This window comes from Typopeltis vanoorti, chromosome 11 (assembly GCF_054136105.1).
Source record: "Typopeltis vanoorti isolate ZY-2024b chromosome 11, IOZ_Tvanoo_1.0, whole genome shotgun sequence".
Taxonomy (NCBI): Eukaryota; Metazoa; Arthropoda; class Arachnida; order Uropygi; family Thelyphonidae; genus Typopeltis; species Typopeltis vanoorti.
Window position 1 is genome coordinate 114,209,262 of NC_143559.1, and position 23,008 is coordinate 114,232,269.

A 23,008-nucleotide genomic window follows, 5' to 3' on the forward strand; every position below is an offset into this window, starting at 1 on the left:
CAAAAAGAAAATGTTGGTGATGTAAACCACAACAGAAGTATCTCTTCCGGCTTAGCACATCATTTCCGTACATCTAATCACACAATAGAGTGGCAAAACAGCTCCATGCCATATCTTGATGACAACTACAGATATCGTTTATTCAAAGAAGCCACAATAGTGTCAATAACTGACGGAAACCTCAACAGAAATCAGGGTGTAATTCTAAACAGTTCGTGGAAAAACCTTATCCTCTCTCTTAATCAAGCTGAACTACAGCTAGCCAGTAATCACATTACACGTTTACAACAAACACGCATGTGTGATAATGAATAAGAACAATAAGTCCTCTCTGTCACGCGAACGTGTAACCTTAGCTACTAGTTGATTTACAACATTTTTTATGTTCCTTTCAATTTACATTTACTAGTTTTTACGTCTTTCCATAAACGGCGTGATAAAGCCAGACAGTCTGCTGGCAAAACTGGTAGGTTATAATATAAGTTTGTTTTTATGGTCAGCATTAATAAAATTGTATTTTAATTATAAATGACCAAATACGTTTAGTTTAAAGAAAAGTATACTTAAAAAAGTATAGAAAATTTATTTAAGTTTGTCACTTCATGGATATTAAACGTGATTAGAAAGTTATTATTGCACATTACACATGCCCCAAGAATTTATGATCTTTCTGAAATACAAAAAAAAGAATGCCACCTTGGCATTGTTGAAGGTATAAGCCTAATTATCACTTAACTAAGAAATTAGAATGATACTCAAGGAAGTGGTGGGTCATTCCCCTCCTATATGAAAAACATACAACAATTCATAAACAAAATTAAAAACATCGCATTCAGCAAAGATGATTTATTAGTCAACACTGACATTTCTTTCCTTTTTCACAAATATCCCAATCAATGACCTGATTCTTCTTTACAGAACAAATTTGTCTGACATCATGGAACTTTTGCTAATGTACTATGTTCTGGTTACTTCTGTGTGGAAAATTAATTTTTAATAAATTAAAATTAATAATGTGTTCTTCACTAGCCAAGTAATCTTATGTGCTACCATAGCAATATGTTCTCTAAACTTTAACTCTCTGTCTACCACCCTTATGTAATAGCACTATCTTATCTTCCTTCCATTCCCTGGGCACCTTTCCTGTAGCCAGACTTTCAAAAAGAAGGTACAGCCATTGGCTTGCCATTATCCCCTCCCATTGCCAAATTTTATACAGAAGCTTATTAGTAACGTGCTCTGAATTCCTCTGCTTTAAAACCCAAAGTCTGACTCGCATATTATTATTATTTTTATTATATGGACACCTCCATGGAGTCTGAAGACTCATCATGGGAGACACAATCTATCATACCTCTCCTTGAACCCATGAACAGAAAAAGCACTCACAACTGACTCTGGCAACGCATTTCACTTATTCACACTCTCCAAGCAAAAAAATCTAGTCCTCACACCCCTACTGACCACACCTTTATTCAACTTCCAGGGATGACCCCTTTGTTCTGGTCCCTCTAGCCAAATGCTGAAACATTTCCCCTGCATCTATCTTGTAAAATTTTTAGGCAACTTAAATGTTTCTATCATACCACTCTTTTTTCTCCTATCAACCAACTTCTGCAATCCACACACCTTCAATCTATCCTCATAGGGCACATTTCAAGGGCCACTCATCATCTTGATCACTCGTCTTTGAATCCTGCCTACCGCTCCCATATCCAAAGAAACCCAAGGGACCAGACTTGAGCACAGTAATCTAGATGTGGGTGTATCAAGGTCTTATAAGGTCTAATGTGTTCTTCACTGGTCAAGTGCTTATGTGCTACCATAGCAATATGTTCTCTAAACTTTAACTTTCTGTCTACCACCCTTATGTAATGGCACTATCTTATCTTCCTTCCATTCCCTGTGCACCTTTCATTGAAAAGCCAGGGCAAAGGAGCTGTCAGTTCTTTAGCACATTTTCTCAAAACTTGTGGTGAAATACCATCCAGTCGCACAGCTTTACTGACATCCAAAGAACTCAGTATTTGGAACACGCACCTCTAAACCTTGAACCTGCCCTATCCCTCGAGTATTAAATTTACTCCTCCAGGATGAAAAACTCCAATAAAGTGTTCATTGAACAATTCCACTATGTCCACTGTATTCCCATTTTTATCCCACAGTGTCATTCTTCCACAATCATTTCTCCTCCTACTGGCCACATAGCTAAAAAATTACCTAGGATTTTCTTTGGATCTTATGGCCAATCTCTTCTCATATTCCAGTTTCGCCTTCTTTACCATATTAGTCTCCTGTCCTGTGTCTTATATTCTTCATGCATCTGCTCTTCACCTGTCTCCTTATATCTCTTTCATAGCCTCTTCTTCACATGCAGTTAATTTTGTTTGTCATTCCAGTTTACACCAAATTGTGTCCTCTTCTTCACTTGTGGAATACAGCTTACAATTGTTGCTAACAAATATTCCTTCACAATTTCCCAAGCACTAATGATATCCCAGCCTTCCAATTCCTCCCTCCATGAAACTTCCCCAAGTTGATGTCTAAGACTATTATAATCACCTGCCTTATAATTCCACATACGTTCCCGTCTCTTTGATACTGCCGCATGTCTAATCATCTTCCAAGTCAAAACTACATGGTCACCCTCTCCAACAGGTGTCTCTTTGATACTCCTCCATGTCTATTCATCTTGCAAGTCAAAACCACATGGTCACTCTCTCTCCAACTGGCGGGAGAGATGTCACCTCAGTTATTATCAACTCTCCTGATACTATGACCAAATCCACAACTCTTGAACCTCTTGTTCTCTCTATTACATGCTGCCCTTTTGTCCCTCAAGAATTCTAGAAATTCCATTCCCTTATTGCTACATGCATCTTCCTCTCCCCAATTTATACTGCTATAGTTAAAATCTCCCATAACAATCATTCTTCTTGCACTTGCCAAGCTCAACTGTCTAAACATCTCCTGGTCTCCACTCTGTGTACTCCTTGGTTTGTAGCAATACCCCACTAAATATCCTGTCTTGCCCTATGCTTTCAAAATCATTATTGTCATTGCCGTCCAAAGCCTCCACTCTTTGAGGAGATGTCATCACTTATCATAAGCAGTACTCCATCACCATGCTTTTCCTTCCTATCCTGCTACTTCCATTCCTGTTATTATATCCTCTTCTGTCAACCACATGTCAGTGATCCCAATAATCTTTGGCCAGCCTGATGCTATCAGCACCATCAATTCCTCTCCTTTATTCCAGACACTCCTGGCATTAGTGTAGAGCATAAAAATGACATTGTTTCCATACCCAACATTATCCCCTCTAGACTCCACTGTGCTCAGCGTTACCTGATGTCGTCATCCTCCTTCTCCCAAGTACCCATTCCCACAAGAGGCCACCCATGCTACCATCCACTCTGGGCATTCTAGTTTCCCTGCATTGACACACTGACTTGTTCAGAACAGCAGTCTCTCCAGATGCCTACATCCTTCCTCATTCAAATGCAAGTGGTTTCTCACATACAATTCCTCTCTGTTCTCAAATGCCCTCCAAGCATCCACATATTCCAATTGTCTCTTCTGACACATTTTTGCTATTATGTTATGAAATATTACTGCTCTTCTGCTCAGCTCATCACTATTATACCTAGGCAACATGCACACTATCTTTCCTCTCGGCGTCTTCTTTTGTACAACCTCAAGCAAGAATCTCATATCTCTCGTGGCCCAATTTACATTATCTCTCAAGTCATTTGTTCCTACCATCACAATCATCTCATCCACCCCCTCTTAATTGCAATAGCCACACTTTCTATTGTTCCTCCAGGCAAACACTCCTCACACATCCTATCTTACACACCAAGGATCATTGAGTCCTGCTCACATGCATCCCTCACTCTCTCCCCTCTAACACTTTCTCTTGTGTTCCCTACTTACCTGCCTTCCTGACATCCCTCTATCCCTGGTTTCAGAGCTTCCTCGCATTCTTCTAATTCCCTCTCTTCCACTGTTCCTATTCTCCCCTCTTCTATCATTCCCATATCTCTCTCTCTCTCTCTCATTCCCTCTCTTCCACTTATCCTATTCTCTCCTCTTCTATCATTCCCAGATCTCTCTCTCATTTCCTCTCTTCCACTTATTCTCTCCTCTTCTATTATTCACATAACGCTTTCTCATTCCTTCTCTTCTACTGTTCCTATTCTCTCCCCTTCTATCATTCCCATAACTCTCATTCCCTCTCTTCTACTGCTCCTATTCTCTCCTTTTCTATCATTCCCATGACTCTCTCATTTCCTCTCTTCTACTGTTTCTATTCTCTCCTCTTCTACCATTTCAATAACTCCCTCTCATTCCCTCTCTTCTGCTGTTCCTATTCTCTCCTCTTCTACCATTTCAATAACTCCCTCTCATTCCCTCTCTTCTGCTGTTCCTATTCTCTCCTCTTCTATCATTCCCAGATCTCTCTCTCTCATTCCCTCTCTTCCACTTACCCTATTCTCTCCTCTTCTATCATTCACATAACTCTATCTCATTCCCTCTCTTCTACTGTTCCTATTCTCTCCTCTTCTATTATTCCCATAACTCTCTCTCACTCCTACTCTGATTCGCCTTGCATTTTAGTCTCTTCTATTTGCCTAATCTCATCTTTCACACTTCTCATCTCATTCCCTAGACATTCCATCTGCTCTTTCAGCTCATCTCTCTCTCTCTCTCTCTGGAAGTTGACCACTCTTATTTGCCATTGATCCTCCCAATTGAGACCATTTCAAAAAACTTCACATTCTTTCAGCCTTTCCATACTCCCCACTCTTATTATTTAATTCATATATCTATCGCTGTTCTCACCCTCTATCATACCACTCATCTCTCTACGTGGAGTATCTCCCACCTCTGACTCAACGAGGAGGTCAGTTATAGTCATTTCTAACTCACCAAGTTCCTCCCATTGCCCCTGCATTTTGTGCTTATACGTATTTCCCCTTTTCTCACCTGCCACATATACAACCGCCGGGACGGATACATTTCACAAGTCCTGCATGAAAAATTCCATATTATATCACGCAAAATGGAGTTCTTAAATGGGGGGGGGGGGCATTGGTGATATGCCATTTGTAATTTTAACTGCCGCTGCCACCATTATTCAAAATATGTCAAGGAACTATTACAACTAAATGCTAAATAAGTATAAGGGAGTATAACTATATAAGTAAAAGTACAAACAAAATACAAACAAAACATTTAAGTATACTAAATATAAATAAAATAAAACTAAATCATGAAAACTTATGTTATCTTCGTTTTCTCTTCCACGGTCATGCATCCGATTCCATCCCCCGTCTTCTCGGTAACCAAAAAAACACTTGCTATTTGAATACATTTGTTGCATATGGTTCCTCAGTATAGTCTATACTTTACTGTCTACAATAAGCTTACACATACCCACTAATACATACAGGTAATTGTCCTCTTTGTTGTTGTTGCCAACTCCAATGTGTTCTTTCTGTCTTATTTTGAAACTTCTTGATGTCTGACCTATGTAAGAAAGACCACAAGGGTATAGACTATTATAAACCCCTCATGATGTTTGTAAAAAGGGTTGTGGTTTTTAGGAGAAGCAAACATCATAGTCAGAATAGGCTTGAAAGCCAACTCTGATGTCATGAACTTTAAGAAGACTAGCTCTCATGATAGAAAGTTTATCAATATAAGGGATAAAAACTGAAGTTCTGTAGTGAATGTTAGGATTTTGCTGTGGAGCAGGATTAGAAAATAGTAATTTGTGTATGAGTTTCTGTGAATATCTGTTGTGAACAAGTTGCTGGGGTAGAGTTTATAGTTCTTCATTAAGTTTTTCTTCATCTCTTATGATGGAAACCACCCTTTTTTTTTGAGCATATGTATAATACTTGGTTTTTGTGATGCATGGTGCAAAGAAGATGAGCACAGGTAAGTAACAACCTGTATGAGTAGTATACTTGTATTTATATTTTTATATATTTATATATTTACTTGTATTATATAAATACAAGTAAACTTGTATTTATTTTTCACTGGTGTATACTTACAGTATACACCAGTGAAAAAACTTCTTCAGCATTTTTGGTATTGAAGGTTTAGTTTTTCGACATGGTTTTTCAAAATTTCTCATAAATAAATTGGCACATAGACATGGCATACCCATTGCAAGGCCAGAAAGGTGCTTGAAAATGTGTCCATTCCATCTGAAGTAATTAGATTGGAGACTGTTGGAACAGCTGAGAGATATCAGGAAGGAACATATCATCAAATTAAGCTCTAGGAATTCATCTACAAAATCACCGATGAACAAAGAAACAATATCTGGACTAGTTAGAATGTCTCATGGCAGATAGTTTCTGGACAAAGTGATCAGAGTTCTTTATGAAGGAGTCTGTGTGTCTAATATGATTCTTTAGTAGATTAAAAAGATGCTTGGATAAATGATATGTAGGTGAACTGATATAACCTACAATTAGTTAAAGAAGAATGGATGCCTTGTGAACAACCTTAGATATCCCATATAGGATGCATTGATTTCAACTTTTTCTTATGATCTGAAGGCCAGGTAAAAATGTTGCATAAAAGATCACTGATGTCTTCATGATTTGTCCAAGAAGGGTCATGGCCTACTCTTGATGTGTATCATAAACCTTAACATACAGAACATTATCTTCATGCCTCATCTCTTCACCATCCTTCTCAAAAACACACTAAAGTATAGAGCAGTTTTTATTATACAAAATGATGATCAACTCAAAACAGAATTCCAGACTCTCTAATTGCTTTGTTCTCAAGAGTTTCATCACTGGTTTCATTCATTTCAGATTTCATTACAGTACCATATACTGGAAGTTTATCAATTAAAACAGCATATCTTTTCAAAGATCAGAACATCAGAGTAACTTTTAATCCAATTATTTGTAACCTCCTGGGGTCTCCTAAAGATAGAAAACCTTTCTACAAATACTCAAAAGTATATAGAATTCCATGCTTGTGAGGTTTGGCCTATAAAGCATAGACAAGCCTGGATTCAAGTTGAGAAAAAAAAAAAAAAAAAAAACATGCCGTAAATGTTGACCACAAAAGAAAGGACAGATCTGGTTTGGCCAGCAATACTTCTAATACCAACCGTGCAGTTGACAGGAATATTTCAACCATACCTTATTTAGAAGAGAACACTCTTTATTCCATACTTGGAAGGAATCTGTTAGTCATCCATATGCATGGATAACTGAATAAAATCCAAGGACTGACACTAAGTAATATGTGGAGATCTCTTATTAATGCTTTCATTAGTGATTTCAGTTTCACCAACTACCTTCTATAACTAACTGCAGACAGCTAATGAATGCCATGCATTTTTATGTTTACTAAATAGCATGAACTTACCTATTTGTGTTGCAATGGTTTTTCAGTGTTTAATCAACTTCATGATCTTTGTATTTACATTTATTTTGATGTGACTAATTCTAAGAAACAACAGCTCTCTTTTAAGTGGTGAAACTAGTCGATGTAATTTATTTAGGTAATGACTAATAAATTTCTGTGGTCTATGAACTGTTTTTAGTCATAAAATTTTCTTTCATTACAACCACCCTAGTCTCAACAAAAATGATATCTTAATGGATGGCACACATTCAACCCACATAACTTGTTTCAAATTCTGATACAATCCTCTATTCAAGTCTCTATGCAATTATTTCATATATTGATATTTTCAGTTATTTCAGATATTGATTTGGGTACCACTAATGCTGTTTTTTTTTTTTAATTTAATAATTTAATTTACTGACAGTGATCTCTAACTATATAAGAAACAGGAGGAACCTTGATGTAGTGTCCCTGCACCAGAAAAAAAAACACCACCAGAGGGCAGGTGTTTAGTTGACCAACTCAGTCATACTTTGGCATATTATATGGATTGTAATATAGCTTGAATTTGTGTGTGTGTGTGTGCGCGCGCACGCGCACACACACACTCTTTTTAGATGACCCTAATATTAACATGAAGGTCAAAACATCGGGTAATTATCTTCATTTATATTGTTATTTTTCTAACATGGTAGTTGTCGCCATAATTTGCCATAATGAATGTCAATCATGTGTTAACTATGAAAGAAAGGATTCACAGCTGGGATGATCCATTTAAGCATAAGTTGTTTCCTCAAGCACCTGCTACACATGCCTATAAAAAAGGGTATGAAGTGACAACTCCATATCACATTTTCTAATGCTGTATAGACCAAACATAATGGCCTCTATGCCAGTGTAGTGTCTGTGATGATCTGAATGTCACACAGTTGATATTTTAGCTTAGGTGCAGCTGCCCCTTCCACAGAAATTGAGACTTTACATAAATGTACTACCAGTAACTTGAACCCATGCAGACTCTTAACTCCTGAATCATTTCCACATTGCATTGCAAATAAGTTAAGGTCATCAGTGCGATAAGAGAATCATGTATATCAGTATGTTTTTCATTCTAAAAAAGGGGGATGCCCCAATAATTATTTCAATATGCTACGTTATTTGAAGATCTGTATACGTTTAATTCTAACGTTAAATCTATAATTTGTTTTCAGGATACAGAACGGAATGCAGAATTTAATAACCAAGTTTAAGCATAATAAACATTAGATTAATGGTAATGAATATTTTCCTTCTAGTTATTGAAAAAACAATATATATTATTAATTACTTGATTAGACAAAATTAATAAAATTATATAATAATTTCAGAATCTCTGCTAACTATGTTAATTTATTCAAATTAAATTTTACGTTTTATTAAACTTAAGTAACTCATGTATCAATATCACTGAAAAAGATTGTCTTTACCTCATGTAAACCATCCAAAAGAAATGCCATGAATTCCTGAGCATCATGCTGTGCAAATCCAGTGAACTGAGCTGCTTTCATGCCAATAAGTGTTTTTAATTTTGCAGGAGCATAAGATGCGTGGGTGCCAGACCAGAGAACTTTTAATAGAACTGCAAAGGCTACGGCTAATTTGCCACCCATTCCCAAAGGATTATCTGTATTGATTTCAGACTGAAATATACCATCTGAAACAAACATAAAATGTATAAAAAAAAAAATCTAAAATGCAAATCTAAATATACATCTTGCATATCAAAAAGAGATTCCTATAAATTGACAGTCTCTGATTTCTTTTGCTTATTTACATAAATTTAACATTCACATATCCTCAACTAACAATACAGCAAAAGTCAATGTAAATAAGATCACACTTGCTTCTCTCTCTTTGTGTGTGTGTGTGTGTGTGTGTGTTATCGTTTTTAACTTCTGAACAAAGAATTAAGGAAACAGAACTTAAAAGGCTATTCACTCTAGAATCTAAGCTGCTTTCTTTTTTCTTCGAAACAAGAAAACTTAAATGAATTCAATAACAATATTGGCAAAGTTAAAATAATGAGCTTTTTTCTTAACATGTGTTAAGAAAAAAGCTCATTATTTTAACCTAGTGTGTGTGTGTACGTGGTGTGACATATAGCTGGTCATGGATTTATGACCAGCTATAAATCTGGTCATAAATCCATGACCAGATTTATAGCTTACAAACAGTTAAGAAATCATAGTAATGTAATAAGGTTTTATATTTAAGCAAAACTTAAATACACACCATCATTTCAAAGCACGTATGAATAAGGAATCAAGAGTAAGGTCGTTTCAAAAATGTTACACCTGCATTATGTAAATGGAATCTTATACAGCATGATACATAGCTTATACTAAAGATGCAAATCATTTAGAAAGTTTTTTTTTTCCTCTTCCTCCTCATCATCATCATGCTTTTCAAAGATTTAGGCCTAGAGTGGCCTGTTCCAGCTTTAGAATCATTGTTAAATCTCTTTAGAGGACATCTGGTTTTCTTTTTCCTAATGGTTTGTAATTTAAGGCTTGTTTTGGTTAATCTTTCTGTTTTCATTCTTACAATGTGTTCCATCCATTGATGTTTATATTTTTTAATTTTTTCTATTATTGAAATATAGATAATATAAATAATATTTCTAATATTAAAAATATTAGAAATATTTCTAATATTTTACATTTTTTTATAAACTTCATTTCAGCTGTTATTAATGTCTTTTTGTTTTATTGTCCAGATTTCACTTGCATACAATAGGACTGCTAGGGGTAACGTATTGTATACTTTTAGTCTGGTTTGTTTTTGAACTAGGTTAGGTTTAAATATAGAGGTAATTACACCTGTTATTTTTAAAAATATTTCACAGTTTTTAGATTTATATCATTTTCATATGTAATGATACATCTTAGGTAGTTAAATGAATTCACCTGTTCTAAAATCTTGTTATCCATTACTATTTTAGTGATTATTGGATCTTGTCCTTTAAAGGACATCATTTTTTTATTTTTCTGTCGATATTATCATTCCATAATCTTTGGCTATTTCATTTAAATTCAAAATATCTTTCTGTAAGTTATCTTCAGAATTTGTAATTATTATTTGGTTATCAGCAAAAAGTAAGTTCACAGTAGGAGAAAGTTTAATACTTTGATAGAAATTTTTATTCCATATTATTATTATTATTTAAGCCTCCATGGAGTCAAAAGGCTCATCATGGGAGGTCCTTCCTAGGAAACACAAAATCTATCATACTACTCCTTGAACTCATTGACCGTTCTTGCACTCACCACTCTATTAGGCAATGCATTCCAATTGGTTCAACTACCCTCCATGCAAAGAACTCACTCCTTACCCTCTTACTCACAGCTGTCTTTTGCAACTTCCAGGGATGGCATTTCCCTTGTCATTTGCTCCTTCCCACTGTTCCACCAAGCAAAAGAACTCTCCAGTGTCAGCCCAGTAACTACTTCTCAAGAGTTGAAGTCTCAATCATATCACCTCTCCTTCTATCTACCAAACTCTGCAGTTTTTCCGAATTTATCCCCTTCAAATCCTGGGGACCAAATTTGAGAACAATAGTCTAAGTGTGGTCTGATCAGGGGCTTATACAATGGAATGATAACTCTTTTATCTTTTATCTCTGAACGTTAGCATCCTTCTCAGTATTGCAGCAATCCTCTGCAATATGTTCCCTGAATTTCAGTTTTCTATCAATCATCACCCCCAGATCTCTTGTCTCCCCTACTTCCTCCAGTACAGCTCCTCCAATCAAGTATGCAGCCTCCCATCAATGTATCCCAAACTTCAAGACTTTACATTTTGCTGCATTGAACCGACACCCCCATTCATTTGTCCACATGTCTAGTTTATTCAAATTCTCTTGCAGGGCTGCCACATCTGCACTATTACTAATAACCCTTCCCTGCTTCACATTATCTTCAAACTACTGAATATCCTCCTGCAATCCATTGACAATATCATTGATATGAAGGTTAAACAATACAGGTCCCAGTACAGAGCATTGTGGGACCCCATTTATAACCTTCTACCTCCTTGATATTTCCCCACCATACATAATTCTGATACTTATCAGAATTATGTATGGTACCCAATCCTAAATTCAGTTGACTTAACTAACATCTAAACCCATGTGCTGCAACTTAAATATACAGCATCCTGTCAAATGCTTTTGCAAAATAAAAAAAAAAATGGCAGTATATGCCTTTCCCTCATCACCTGCTCTTGTCACTTTATTATAAAAGGCCATCATAATACCAATGCAAGAGCACCCCCCAACAAATTCATGTTGACTCTCACAGATAACATTACCCTCATCTGCCCAAAACTTTTTATATATTATTATTTCATTTAGATAAATATTAAAAAGAGTTGCTGAAAGGAGACATCCCTCTCGGACTCCTTGGTTTATCTCTCTCGAATATGATAGCTCATAATTTAATCTTATTTATATTTGTTTATTTTCATATATCCTTATGATAGCGTTTAGAATATTATTTGGTATTTGTATTTCTTTTAATATGTTAAATAAAATACTTCTTTTAACTGTATCAAATGCTTTTTCAAAGTCAGTAAATGTAATATGTGTTTCTAAATTGTAATCTCTTCTTTTCTCTATTATTAATTTTAATATAAAAGGCTGGGACTATACATGATTGTCCTTTTCTAAATCCATTTTGCACTTCTAAAACAAAGCTTTCAGAATATTTTATTAGTCTGTTATTTAAAATTCTGCTATATATTTTGTAACAGGAATTTAGAATACTTATACCGCTATAATTTTTAGGGTTATCTCTAAAGATAGTGATCCCTATCTTTTTTAAAGATAGGGATCACTATTGCTTTTTTACACATTCTATTGGCGGGTTATTTGTTGAATAGATTTTATTTAAGAATAATAAGAGTCTTTTTTTGAACCTTATTCCTGCATATTTATATATATTTTTTTCTTTTAATATTAAACCAGGCGTAGGTTTATATTCAATCTATATGAGCAAAATTAGTGAAAGTGATGTTAACTCAAAACCCAAATAAAAGATATTAAACTTAATTTTTTATGCTACACAGATGATATTATATTCAATAAATATACTCTTCTACAAGTCCACAAGAGTTTTTACCAAATTAAATAATGCTGTGACGCATTTGATATAAAAATCAGCAATAAAATACTTATTTGATTTTACTTGGAGCTGTGACCGAGACATGAACTAGTAAGAATATATATATGCTCATATCTTATGATTATATGTTTTCAATATAGTTACTGGTGTTTTCATTTCTCCCTGTGATGTTGATATTACAATGGATGAAATGTATTGAAAAATTTTAATAAGTTCTATATTTTTTTGACATGTGTATACTAGACATATTTCAAAACATTTACACACATATCATAAGTTCCTTTAAAATGACCGAAAAAAAAAATACACTCAAACCTATCAAAATAGGTAACAGAAAATATCAACTCCATTCTCAGTAGTGAATAAACCTATAACCTGTTTTAACACCCTATATATTTTTGACTATTTACTTATTTTTTGAGGACAAGTTAAAAATAAAACAGTTGTGACTAATGACAAGAGATATGAAATCTGAGTAAAATTAGAACAATGAACAGATGACATCAATGGCAGAATCATATCAAAACGAAGTTATCAGAAAAAAACATATTACTACTATTCAAAAATGTGTATTCTTCTTACCTAAAAACAACAAATTACATGATAACCACAGTAATTAACTTTAATGAAATGAAAGTACAGATATTTCATACTAAAATTAACAGTACATCATCAGTGGGTAGAAATAAGCAAATTAAAGAAACTGGAATACAAGACACATACAACAATCAGTGGTTTACCAATCAAAAACTGCTGACATGTGCTAGAAATTAATATATTAATTACTAATTATATGAAGAGCCAAAGGCTTCAATTCGGCGACATGAACTTATTTAAGTTAAGGGATATTATATTCCATGTCGCCAAATTGAAGCCTTTGGCTCTTCATATAATTAGTAATTTATTAGGACACCTTCTTGACAATTCTCATAAAAGGGATGCAAGTTCTGTTTGCTACAAACTTGGTATTAACTAGGTCTACCTACTCACTGATGAGACCTCAAAAAAGGTTGAAACCGGTCTGGGTAGTGACCTTCTCTCATGATGTTGAACAATAATACAGCTCCTAGGAGCTAAGTTCACATTATGGGTAAATACCAAGAATAGTAATCACAACTTGCTCCATCCTTTCTATGAGTTGCCTCAGCTTGCACTACCTAATGGATCAGGTGCTGCACTATCCAGGCGATTCCAAGGCGATTCCAAGCGTAAGCTTGGAATCGCCGAACTTTATATAGTTTCTATATTTGGCATGAAACTCTTTGAGTTTCTTATTCAGCTAAGAAACAATATGGGATATAATATCCCTTAACTTAAATAATATTAATTAATAATATTATTAAAACTATTTTTGATGGTTACACAAAATGAGAATCTCCGAAACTTTTGAGAGAGAGAGAGAGACAGTTGGTCCAATTCAGATTTGGGTGATGTCAAAGGGCTTCGCAACTTTCCAAAAGTTTGAAAGATTATCACAGAGATTATTTTATGTAATCATCAAAAATAGTTTTAATAATATTATTTATTAATATAATAATTTCAAGCACATGGCAACAGTTTTTAACTGGTAAATCACTGATTGTTGTATGTACCTTGTATTCCCGTTTCTTTGATTTGCTTGTTTCTACACACTAATGATCTACTATTAATTTCAGTATTAACAGTAGATCATCAGTGTGTATACTTTCTATACTTTCATTTCATTAAAATTAATTACTGTGATTATGTAATTGGTTGTTTATAGTCATGCCACAGGTACCTTTAAAGATTATTCTTCTTACCTGTTATGTCCCAGGACAGGTTGAGCCCTTCATGCTGATTTATCATTTTCTTAAGTCATGTGCATGATTTCTCATTGTTTTTTTTTTGGCTTAAAAAGTTTGTGCTTGTTTGTAATGTTGGTAACTGTGTTAACTGTGGTCTCTGCATCCAGTGCAGATGGACAGATGAAAGTACAATGACTGAAAAGAAGACTACAATTTACATGGTTTGTGCTTATTTGTAACTATCCTGATTGTGTCTTTTTCAGTCATCATACTTTCATCTGTCCACCAGTCACATATTCAAAATACAGGTATCCCTTGCTTAACGCAGATTTGATTATCGTGGCGAAATTAATTACGGCAATCCCTTGATATACGCGGCAAGAGTTTTGATTAACGCGCCTTTAAATTTACCATGCAAAATCATGCTCACGCCATGAGGCTGCTAGCCTCGTGGTCATCCAAATTCCCTTAATGATCTGTGTGAGAATGTGGAAGTTTTATTTTCCCCACCAAATACCACATCATTGTTACAACCTATGGACATGGGAGTCATTGGAACTTTCAAAGCTTGTTTTCTTAAAAAGACATTCCCAAAGGCAGTAGAAACAACAACAGGAGAAAATGTGATTATGCTCCACGAATTTTGGAAAAAATTTAATATTAAACATGCAATTGAGAACATTCGTGACTCGTGGGAGCAAGTGTCTTCTAGTTGCATGAAAGCTGTTCGGAAAAACCTTCTGCCAGAATGCCCTAATGACTTAGGTTGTTTTCAAAATCCTGTGAACAACGTGGTCAAAGAAATCATTGCAACTGGCGAAGACATCGGTTTTGATGGAGTTGATGCAGAAGATGTTAAAGAATTATTGGATTAAAATTCAAAAGATTTCAGTGACAATGATCTTCTTGAAATTGAACAACGCACATATGAAGACAACGAACAAATGGAATGTGAAAATGAGGTTCCAAAGGAAATAACAGTCAAAGAACTGGATGGAATATTTCGCAGTTTAGAATTGCTTAAGCAGCAAGTAATGGATATCGAAGAATGCTTGTTTTCCGAGGTCGGGAGTCATTTTGCTTGTTATCATAGAATTTATGCCGATAAGAAAAAAACTCAAACGCAAATGACTCTTGATAACTTATTTTGATTAAAAAAAATTGCAGTAACTAATGTACAAGTATTTATTAAACATTTACTTTGCATTCATTTTTTATCTTTCCTGAAAGAGTATCATATAAAACAAACTATTAGTACAGTAATCGATCAGGGACAAACTGTACTTTTTACCATTGATTATTAGATTTGATTATGCGATTTTGATATACACAGTAATATCAAAATGATATATGCGGTTAATTAATCGAGGGATTAATTAACCACATTAATCGAGGGATGCCTGTACATATATAGAGAGAGACTAGTGCAGGAACCATTTCAACTGTTCATTATAAAATATTTATACCAGAAATGCTTACATTTAATATTTTTATTGTAAAATTTTAGGCTAAGTTTCAAAGCCACAGGTACCTTTAAAGTTATTCAATACAGTTACAGGAAAACTCAAAAAAGAACAATTTAATTGAAAGCACATGATATTATATACAATATTGGCTGCAGGAGAATAGCTCCATCTGCATTAATAGATATTCAAAATAAATTAAAGTCCCTTAACATGTGGAATACAAATTCTGGCAATTTCTTCTTGAGGAGAGTTAGGACGATGGCCATAATTATTGATTATTTTTTCAATAGTTTTTGCATTATAACCGTTTGCACTAAAGGTAGTTTTGATAATAAATGGTTCTTTGTAAAAGAGAATTTGTAGAACAAATTTTATGAGCTCTGTCAACTAAGGATTTGATTAAACCATATTTCTGACAAGGATGATGATGAGAGTTAGAATCAATGTATTTACCAGTATGAGTTGGTGTTCTATATATTGAGAACTGTAAACTGCCATTTGGTTGACAGAGAATTAGAACATCCAGAAAAGGAAGACAATTATTGTTTTCTACTTCTAGGGTAAACTGAATTCTCGGGTTAACTGAATTAATTTTTCTAAGAAATTCATGAAGATCAGACAAAGAGTAGATGTATGGCAAACACGTCATCAGCATATCTGTACCCAAAGATGGTTTAGGCGAAACAATGTCTAGAATATGTTGTTCGAAATGTTCCATAAAGTAATTCACTAGAGTTGAAGAAAGGGGAGACCTCAGCTGTTTCCTCAATCTGTTTATATAGTTCGTTCTGGCATCCAAAGTATCCTGAATTAATTACAAGGTCGAATAACTTTACAATATCTGGGAGAAAGTCTCTGTAAACAAATCAACCGTATCTGTCAGAGGAATATTTGTAAAGAGTGAGACTATATCAAAACTAACTAGAAGATCTGTGGGTTGTAAGATAATCCCAAAACTTTATTCTTAAAATATGATTTTAAAACAGATTGTAAGAATAAAATTTCGGGATTATCATCCTTGTCAGAAATATGGTGTAATCAAATCCTTAGTTGACAGAGCTCATAAAATTTGTTGTACAAATTCTCTTTCAAACAAAGAACTGTTCATTATCAGAACTACCTAAACGGTTATAATGAAAAAAAACTATTAAAAAAATAATAAATAATTATCGCTGTCGTCCTAACCCTCCTCAAGAAGAAATTACCAGAATTTGTATTACATATGTTAAGGGACTTGCTGAAAAAATAGCAATATTACTTTGTCAGATTAATGTACAAGTTGCTTTCCAGTCAGTTTGCAAACTTAACGCATTCCTTATTTCACCAAAAGACGAACACACACACACACACACACACACACACACACACACACACACACACACACCCAAACTTGAACAAAAACGATTGCCTAAAACTTCCTCAATTTTGGGAAGTTATATTAACCAATAATCACCATTCATGTGTTCCATAATTGTAATTAAATATTGTTTATAATTTAAAAATAAGGGGTGCTTAAAAGTCAAAGCTGTATAACTGAGAAGAGACCTCCATATAGCCATCAAAGGATTGCGGAGAACTGACCAGGGCTTCTGACCTAATATCTATTCCTCACTTTCTCGTGGTGCATCCCTGTTTGGTATCTACCTGTATACTGAACTAACAAGGATGGGCTAGCAATTTGGGATTTAGCTGACCAAATTGTATTCTTATTGGCTTAAACCAAAATATAAAATCATGGTAGTACAACATGACAGAATTTCATGCCAGCTGGGATGTCTTGGACTGCTAATCCATTGGGGTTTCCCCACGTGGGTTCGAATCCCATCCTTGTCGATGCAATCTTTGCCGGCCTGGTTGGCCGAGTGGTTAGCATATCCGCTCTCAAGCCAAAAGACTGCTGGTTTGAATCCTGCCATGGGCATGGATGTTTGTGATCGCCTGTGAAATATCAGTGGTCCTTAGATGGCGTTGGTGTAGTGGCGGTTCATTGCAGTAGGTGGAGACAGAGTTGTAGAGTAGGTGTCCTCCCTTGATGAGTCTGTGGACTCCCTGGAGGTGTCACATAATAATAATAATAATAATAATAATAATAATAATAATAATATCAAGTGCATTGCGAATGGAGAATCATCTATAGAACAAGTAAAACATTCCAGCTACTTAGGCACGATTTTTAATGAAGATGGTAAATTCAATATGGAATAAGAGAGAAATCAGTCAAATACTAAATTAATAAGCTATATAGAAGACATTATTTAAACCAATTTTAACTTATGCATCTGAGAGCTGGATCAGAAGTAAAACACTTGACCAAAGACTAGAGACTGCAGATATGAGAGTTCTGAGAAAGATTAGAGGCATGAACAGATGGCATCAATGGCAATATCATATTAAAAATTAGGATATTAGGAAAGAACTTGACATTGTTAGCATCCAGGAATGGGTCAGCAGAACTAATATTAGGTGGTATGATTACTTAAACAGAATAGGAGAGGAAAGGTTAGCAAGACAGGTGTTCTCTGCCAGGTTGGTAGGAAAAAAACCCAGAAGACCAAGATATAGGTGGATTGATACAGTAAAAAGTGCCTTAGAAGACAAATATAAGATCTGATAATGTTGGAGTTTTGACAGGTAACAAATTGATTTGGAGGAAAATTCTAGATAGGAAGTTAGTGATGATGTATGTTTTTCATGTAGTACTATCATATCCTGTACACCCCTTGAGGGTACATATCAGGAATTTGATTACGTGTGTTGAAGCTTAAGTGCTGTGAAGAATTCATGTTGAAGGTTTAATGGAACATTACCAGCACTGAGAAAGGATTAAAACTAATTTTAATACTTCCAGTATTTCGTCTCCATCACAGAGACATCTTCAGGGATTACAAAAAACTTTTTGTAACAACACACATACACACACAAATATAATACAATAGTGAGTGAAACTAAAGTCCTATCTAGGTAGTGCACCCTCTATGGGCATTTGCAGGTGGTCTAGGATGTAAAGAGAGTTCTCTGATAATTAATGTCTCCCAAATTTTGGGAAGTTTAATGCAACCGTATTTGTTTAAATTTAGTTGATTCCTGAGTGAAGATGCAGATTCAAAGAATAGTCTTTCTTTTTTTGAATTTACTATGGTGGAGCATGGTGGTTTTTTCCCAGTGCCTGGAAAAAACCCACCATGCCTTGTACCTGTGAACCACCTTACTTCGGACAGACGGGCAGATCAGCAACCATCCAGTTAGAAGAACACAAGTGATACATCTGCAATCACGATTATGGTCAATCTGGCCTTGTAGACCATGTTTTAGATACAACCCACAGGATCTCCTGGAAAAAACCACCATGCGCCACCATAGTAAATTCAAAAAAAAAAAGAAAGACTATTCTTTGAATCTGCATCTGCACTCAAGAATCAACCAAATTTAAACAAATATGGTTGCATTAAACTTCCCAAAATTTGGGAAAAATTAATTATCAGAGATCCCTCTTTACATCCTAGGCCACCTGCATATGCCCATAGAGGGCACACCACCTAGATAGGACTTTAGTTTCACTCACTATTGTATTATATTTGTGTGTGTGTTGTTACAAAAAGTTTTTTGTATCCCTGAAGATGTCTCTGTTGACAGAGATGAAATATTGGAAGTATTAAAATTAGTATTAATCCTTTCTCAGTGCTGATAATATTCCATTAAACCTCTAACAGGAATTTGATTATGATGATTTAAAAATAATTAAGTAAATAAATTTATTGTAATTTGAGTTTTTTTGAGTTTTATATTTTATAATGAATTCTTTCACTTATGTCTCAATTTTTGGACAAATTCATTTCAACTGTTGTTCTTTAATATTATCCACCTGTCAATATCACATCTAATTTGTTCATTTCTTTTGAATTCTATCTAGTGTTTTATTAATTTCTGGAAACATTTCATTTTTCATGTCAAAGGATAGCAAATATTTCTCAGCATCATTTCTTAATTGTCCATGAAGACCATTGTCTCAAATATAAAAAGGGTAGTGAAAATAATGACTGAATCATAAAGCTTTTGTTTCAATTAGCTGGATAATTTTATTATTTTTCCATATCTTTTGTAATTAGTCTTCACTGTCCGTCTTCTTGAGATTTAATGTTTGATTGTTACAGAATCATCTAAATTGGAAGTGACAATAAACTTCAGTTGAAACTATTTACTTTTTCTATTACTTTCCTGATTACTGATTAAAGAAGAAAGAATGATCATTTAAAATTGCTACTTCTTCTTTTTCCCTACCTCTGGTCATATATACTTTACAGGTTTTGTCTAATTCTGCTATCTGCTACTGTAGATTAAGTTTATTGTCTGAAATTACAAAGTCATCTGTATAATTTACATGAGTGGAATATCTGCTATCTTATCATCATTTTTGCTATTGTATTAATGAAATCATGATGAAATTAAAAAATAGGAGTGGATGCAGAGCTAATATAGTAATTCCTTGAATATCCAACTACAGCAAAAGAGCAATTTGACCTTCAAAAGAAGGAAACTTTATCTGGTTAACTGAAGTTTCATTCATTTGAAGGCCAGATAACCGAGAAATCACTGTATAAGTTGGTGGTCACCTAAAGAGAAATGGAAATGTATAATAAAATACAAGTGTGTTAAAGCAAACATCTCACCAAAAGAACAGAAGAAAATCAAAATATGAGTGGGCTAATGTAGTTGGAAGTGCTTTAGAAAACTGAAATGTTAGAGCTGATCAAATGGAAATTTGATAAATACTAGACCAATCTGTAAGAAAAAAATTCCAGTTCTGGTACACCACTTGAAAGTAGACATCAGAAAATGCTGATGATGATATCATGAACACTTAGCATAAATATAATTACTGTATTTCATTTATTGATAATACAATCAACTAAATAAAAAATATATATTTATTATTTATTGAAAATTATCATTTGTAAATGCACTGATTATTGTGAACAAGTAAAATCTATGGTTTCCATTATAGATATGGCTTTATTCTCCATATTATCTTAGATAATAACAAACAAGAGCTATTTTCTTATAAAGAGAGAGAGAGAGCAATTTTCAACATATTAAGTGCATCAAGGTTTTCATTATCAAATTGGGAAGTTCAATATGATCAGTAAATACTCACCAAGAAAGTAGTCTCTAAATTCTCTAGTGTTGGCTAAACACTGCAAAACACTGTTCATAAAACATGTATTTCCTAAATTATCTAAACCTGTCATTCCTGGTGTTACAACTTGTGCCTTTTGTTTGATCTTGCTTAATGGAGATACCATGCATGTTGGTTTCTATAAACAAAACAAATATATATATTACATATATAATAAAAATTTGTAAGCTATTTATCTCAGATAAAATATCTGCAAGAAAATATCTTATTATTATTATTAGACACCTCCAGGGAGTCCATAGACTCATCGAGGAAGGGCCAGTGCTCCACCAACTGACTGCAACTACACCAACGCTATCTACCACCGATCACCACCACTAGTATTTCCACAGACAATCACAAATATCCATGCCTATGGCAGGATTCAAACCAGCAGTATTTTGGTGGAAGAGTGGATACGCTAACCACTCGGCTAGCCTGGCTGACCATTATCAGTGGTTATCTTAATGAAAAAATTTTCATTTTTTCTCTAGTAAACTCAGCTGTCATAGCTGAGTTTACTCCAAGTTACAATTGAAAATTTCATGTTTCAGTTCCACTTTTAACAAACATATTTTTTTCACAGTTCCTAATTTCTTTCATTTTTGTTACCTGTTATTCCTAATAGGATTGGAAACATTCATACAACAGGTAATTCTGTTAGATGGTTAGCTTATTTGATTCCAAAACTCTTACAAAAAAAAACATTAGATAAAAAATACAAGTAAATATTTTTTGGTTCTTTCCTGAAGATACTTCAGGTGCAATCTTTGTTTGCTTACACTTGGATAGAGGATTAAACTAAATTTATTACAAGTAAATATTTTATGAATTTTTTTTAAGAAAAAAGCACAAACTATATTATTATTATTTTTTCACACCTCCAGGGAGTCCAAAGATTCATCAAGGGAGGACTCATCTACAACTCTGTCTCCACCACTCACCACAACTACACCAAAGCCATCTACCGCCGACCACCAACACCACCACTAGTATTTCCACAGACGATCACAAATGTCCATGCCGGGATTCGAACCCGCAGCCAGGTTCGAATGGAAACAAGTAACCACAACATGTTAGTTAGGACTGTCATATATTTCATAAAATGAAAATATCTATTTCTGCTAAATAAGCACTGTCAAGTTATCCTATATGCCTACAGTGATATATCTAACAGTCCATCTAAATGCTATATAAATAATTAAAAAAAAAAACATACAAAAATATTTAATTGGTAATTAGCTTAAGGAATTAACAATGCATATAACAGACATTAATTAAAGCAAACTTTAATGAATACCTTCAATAATTCGGCAACGTCACATTGCCATCTTCCGGAACATACAAATGTGGTACGTGCATGCAGGCACTAACAAAAGCAAATGAGAAAGAAGGCAAGAAACTAATATTGTTCCTAAATATAGAATTCCAGTATAGAAAACCTCTCACTCTAACACACTGACATAATGGTCAGTTTTGACGTCTCCTTCCTATTCACAAATGTCCCACTCAAGGAAATCCTAGACCTCATCCAAGACAAGTTTCCTCCCGATATCTCAGCCCTATTTCAGTTCACAATGAACTCAGGCTATTTCGTTTGGCAAGGAAAATTCTACAAACCGATAGAGGGGACATCCATGGGTTCACCACTTTCCCAATCCTTGGCCAACTTCTTTATGGAGACCTTTGAAGAGAAAGCCTTAAACTCTGCCCCACAAAAACCCACTATTTGGCTTTGGTAGGTGGATGATGTGTTCGCTATTTGACCACATGGCTCAGATACACTCCACTCCTTCCTAACACACTTTAATAACCAACACCCCAGAGTCCAGTTCACCTTAGAAAAAGAGGAAAACAACACCCTCCCCTTCCTAGACACGCTAATCACTCGCCAGCCTGATGGATCTTTGGTTTTCTCTGTTTATAGAAAACCCACCCATACAGACAGATACATTCACCAGCAATCCCCCTTCCCCCTCACAACAAATAAAAAATTTGTTATTTTTATAAAATGTGGTTATAAAAACACTATTCAACAGGGCAAAATTAATCTGC

The 23,008-nt window shown here is 34.5% G+C and overlaps 1 protein-coding gene across 1 annotated transcript in view; it reads right to left on the reverse strand.

The window, feature by feature from the left end:
* LOC150101961 (ubiquitin carboxyl-terminal hydrolase 19-like) overlaps positions 1-23,008 on the reverse strand; it is a 629,785-nt gene that overhangs the window by 376,345 nt on the left and 230,432 nt on the right. The window contains exons 8-9 of the mRNA XM_090399944.1: positions 20,933-21,092; positions 8,856-9,082 (exon numbers count right to left, since the gene is read on the reverse strand). Of these exons, the coding sequence (XP_090256070.1) occupies positions 8,856-9,082; positions 20,933-21,092 (387 nt within the window). The remainder of the gene's footprint in view (positions 1-8,855; positions 9,083-20,932; positions 21,093-23,008) is intronic.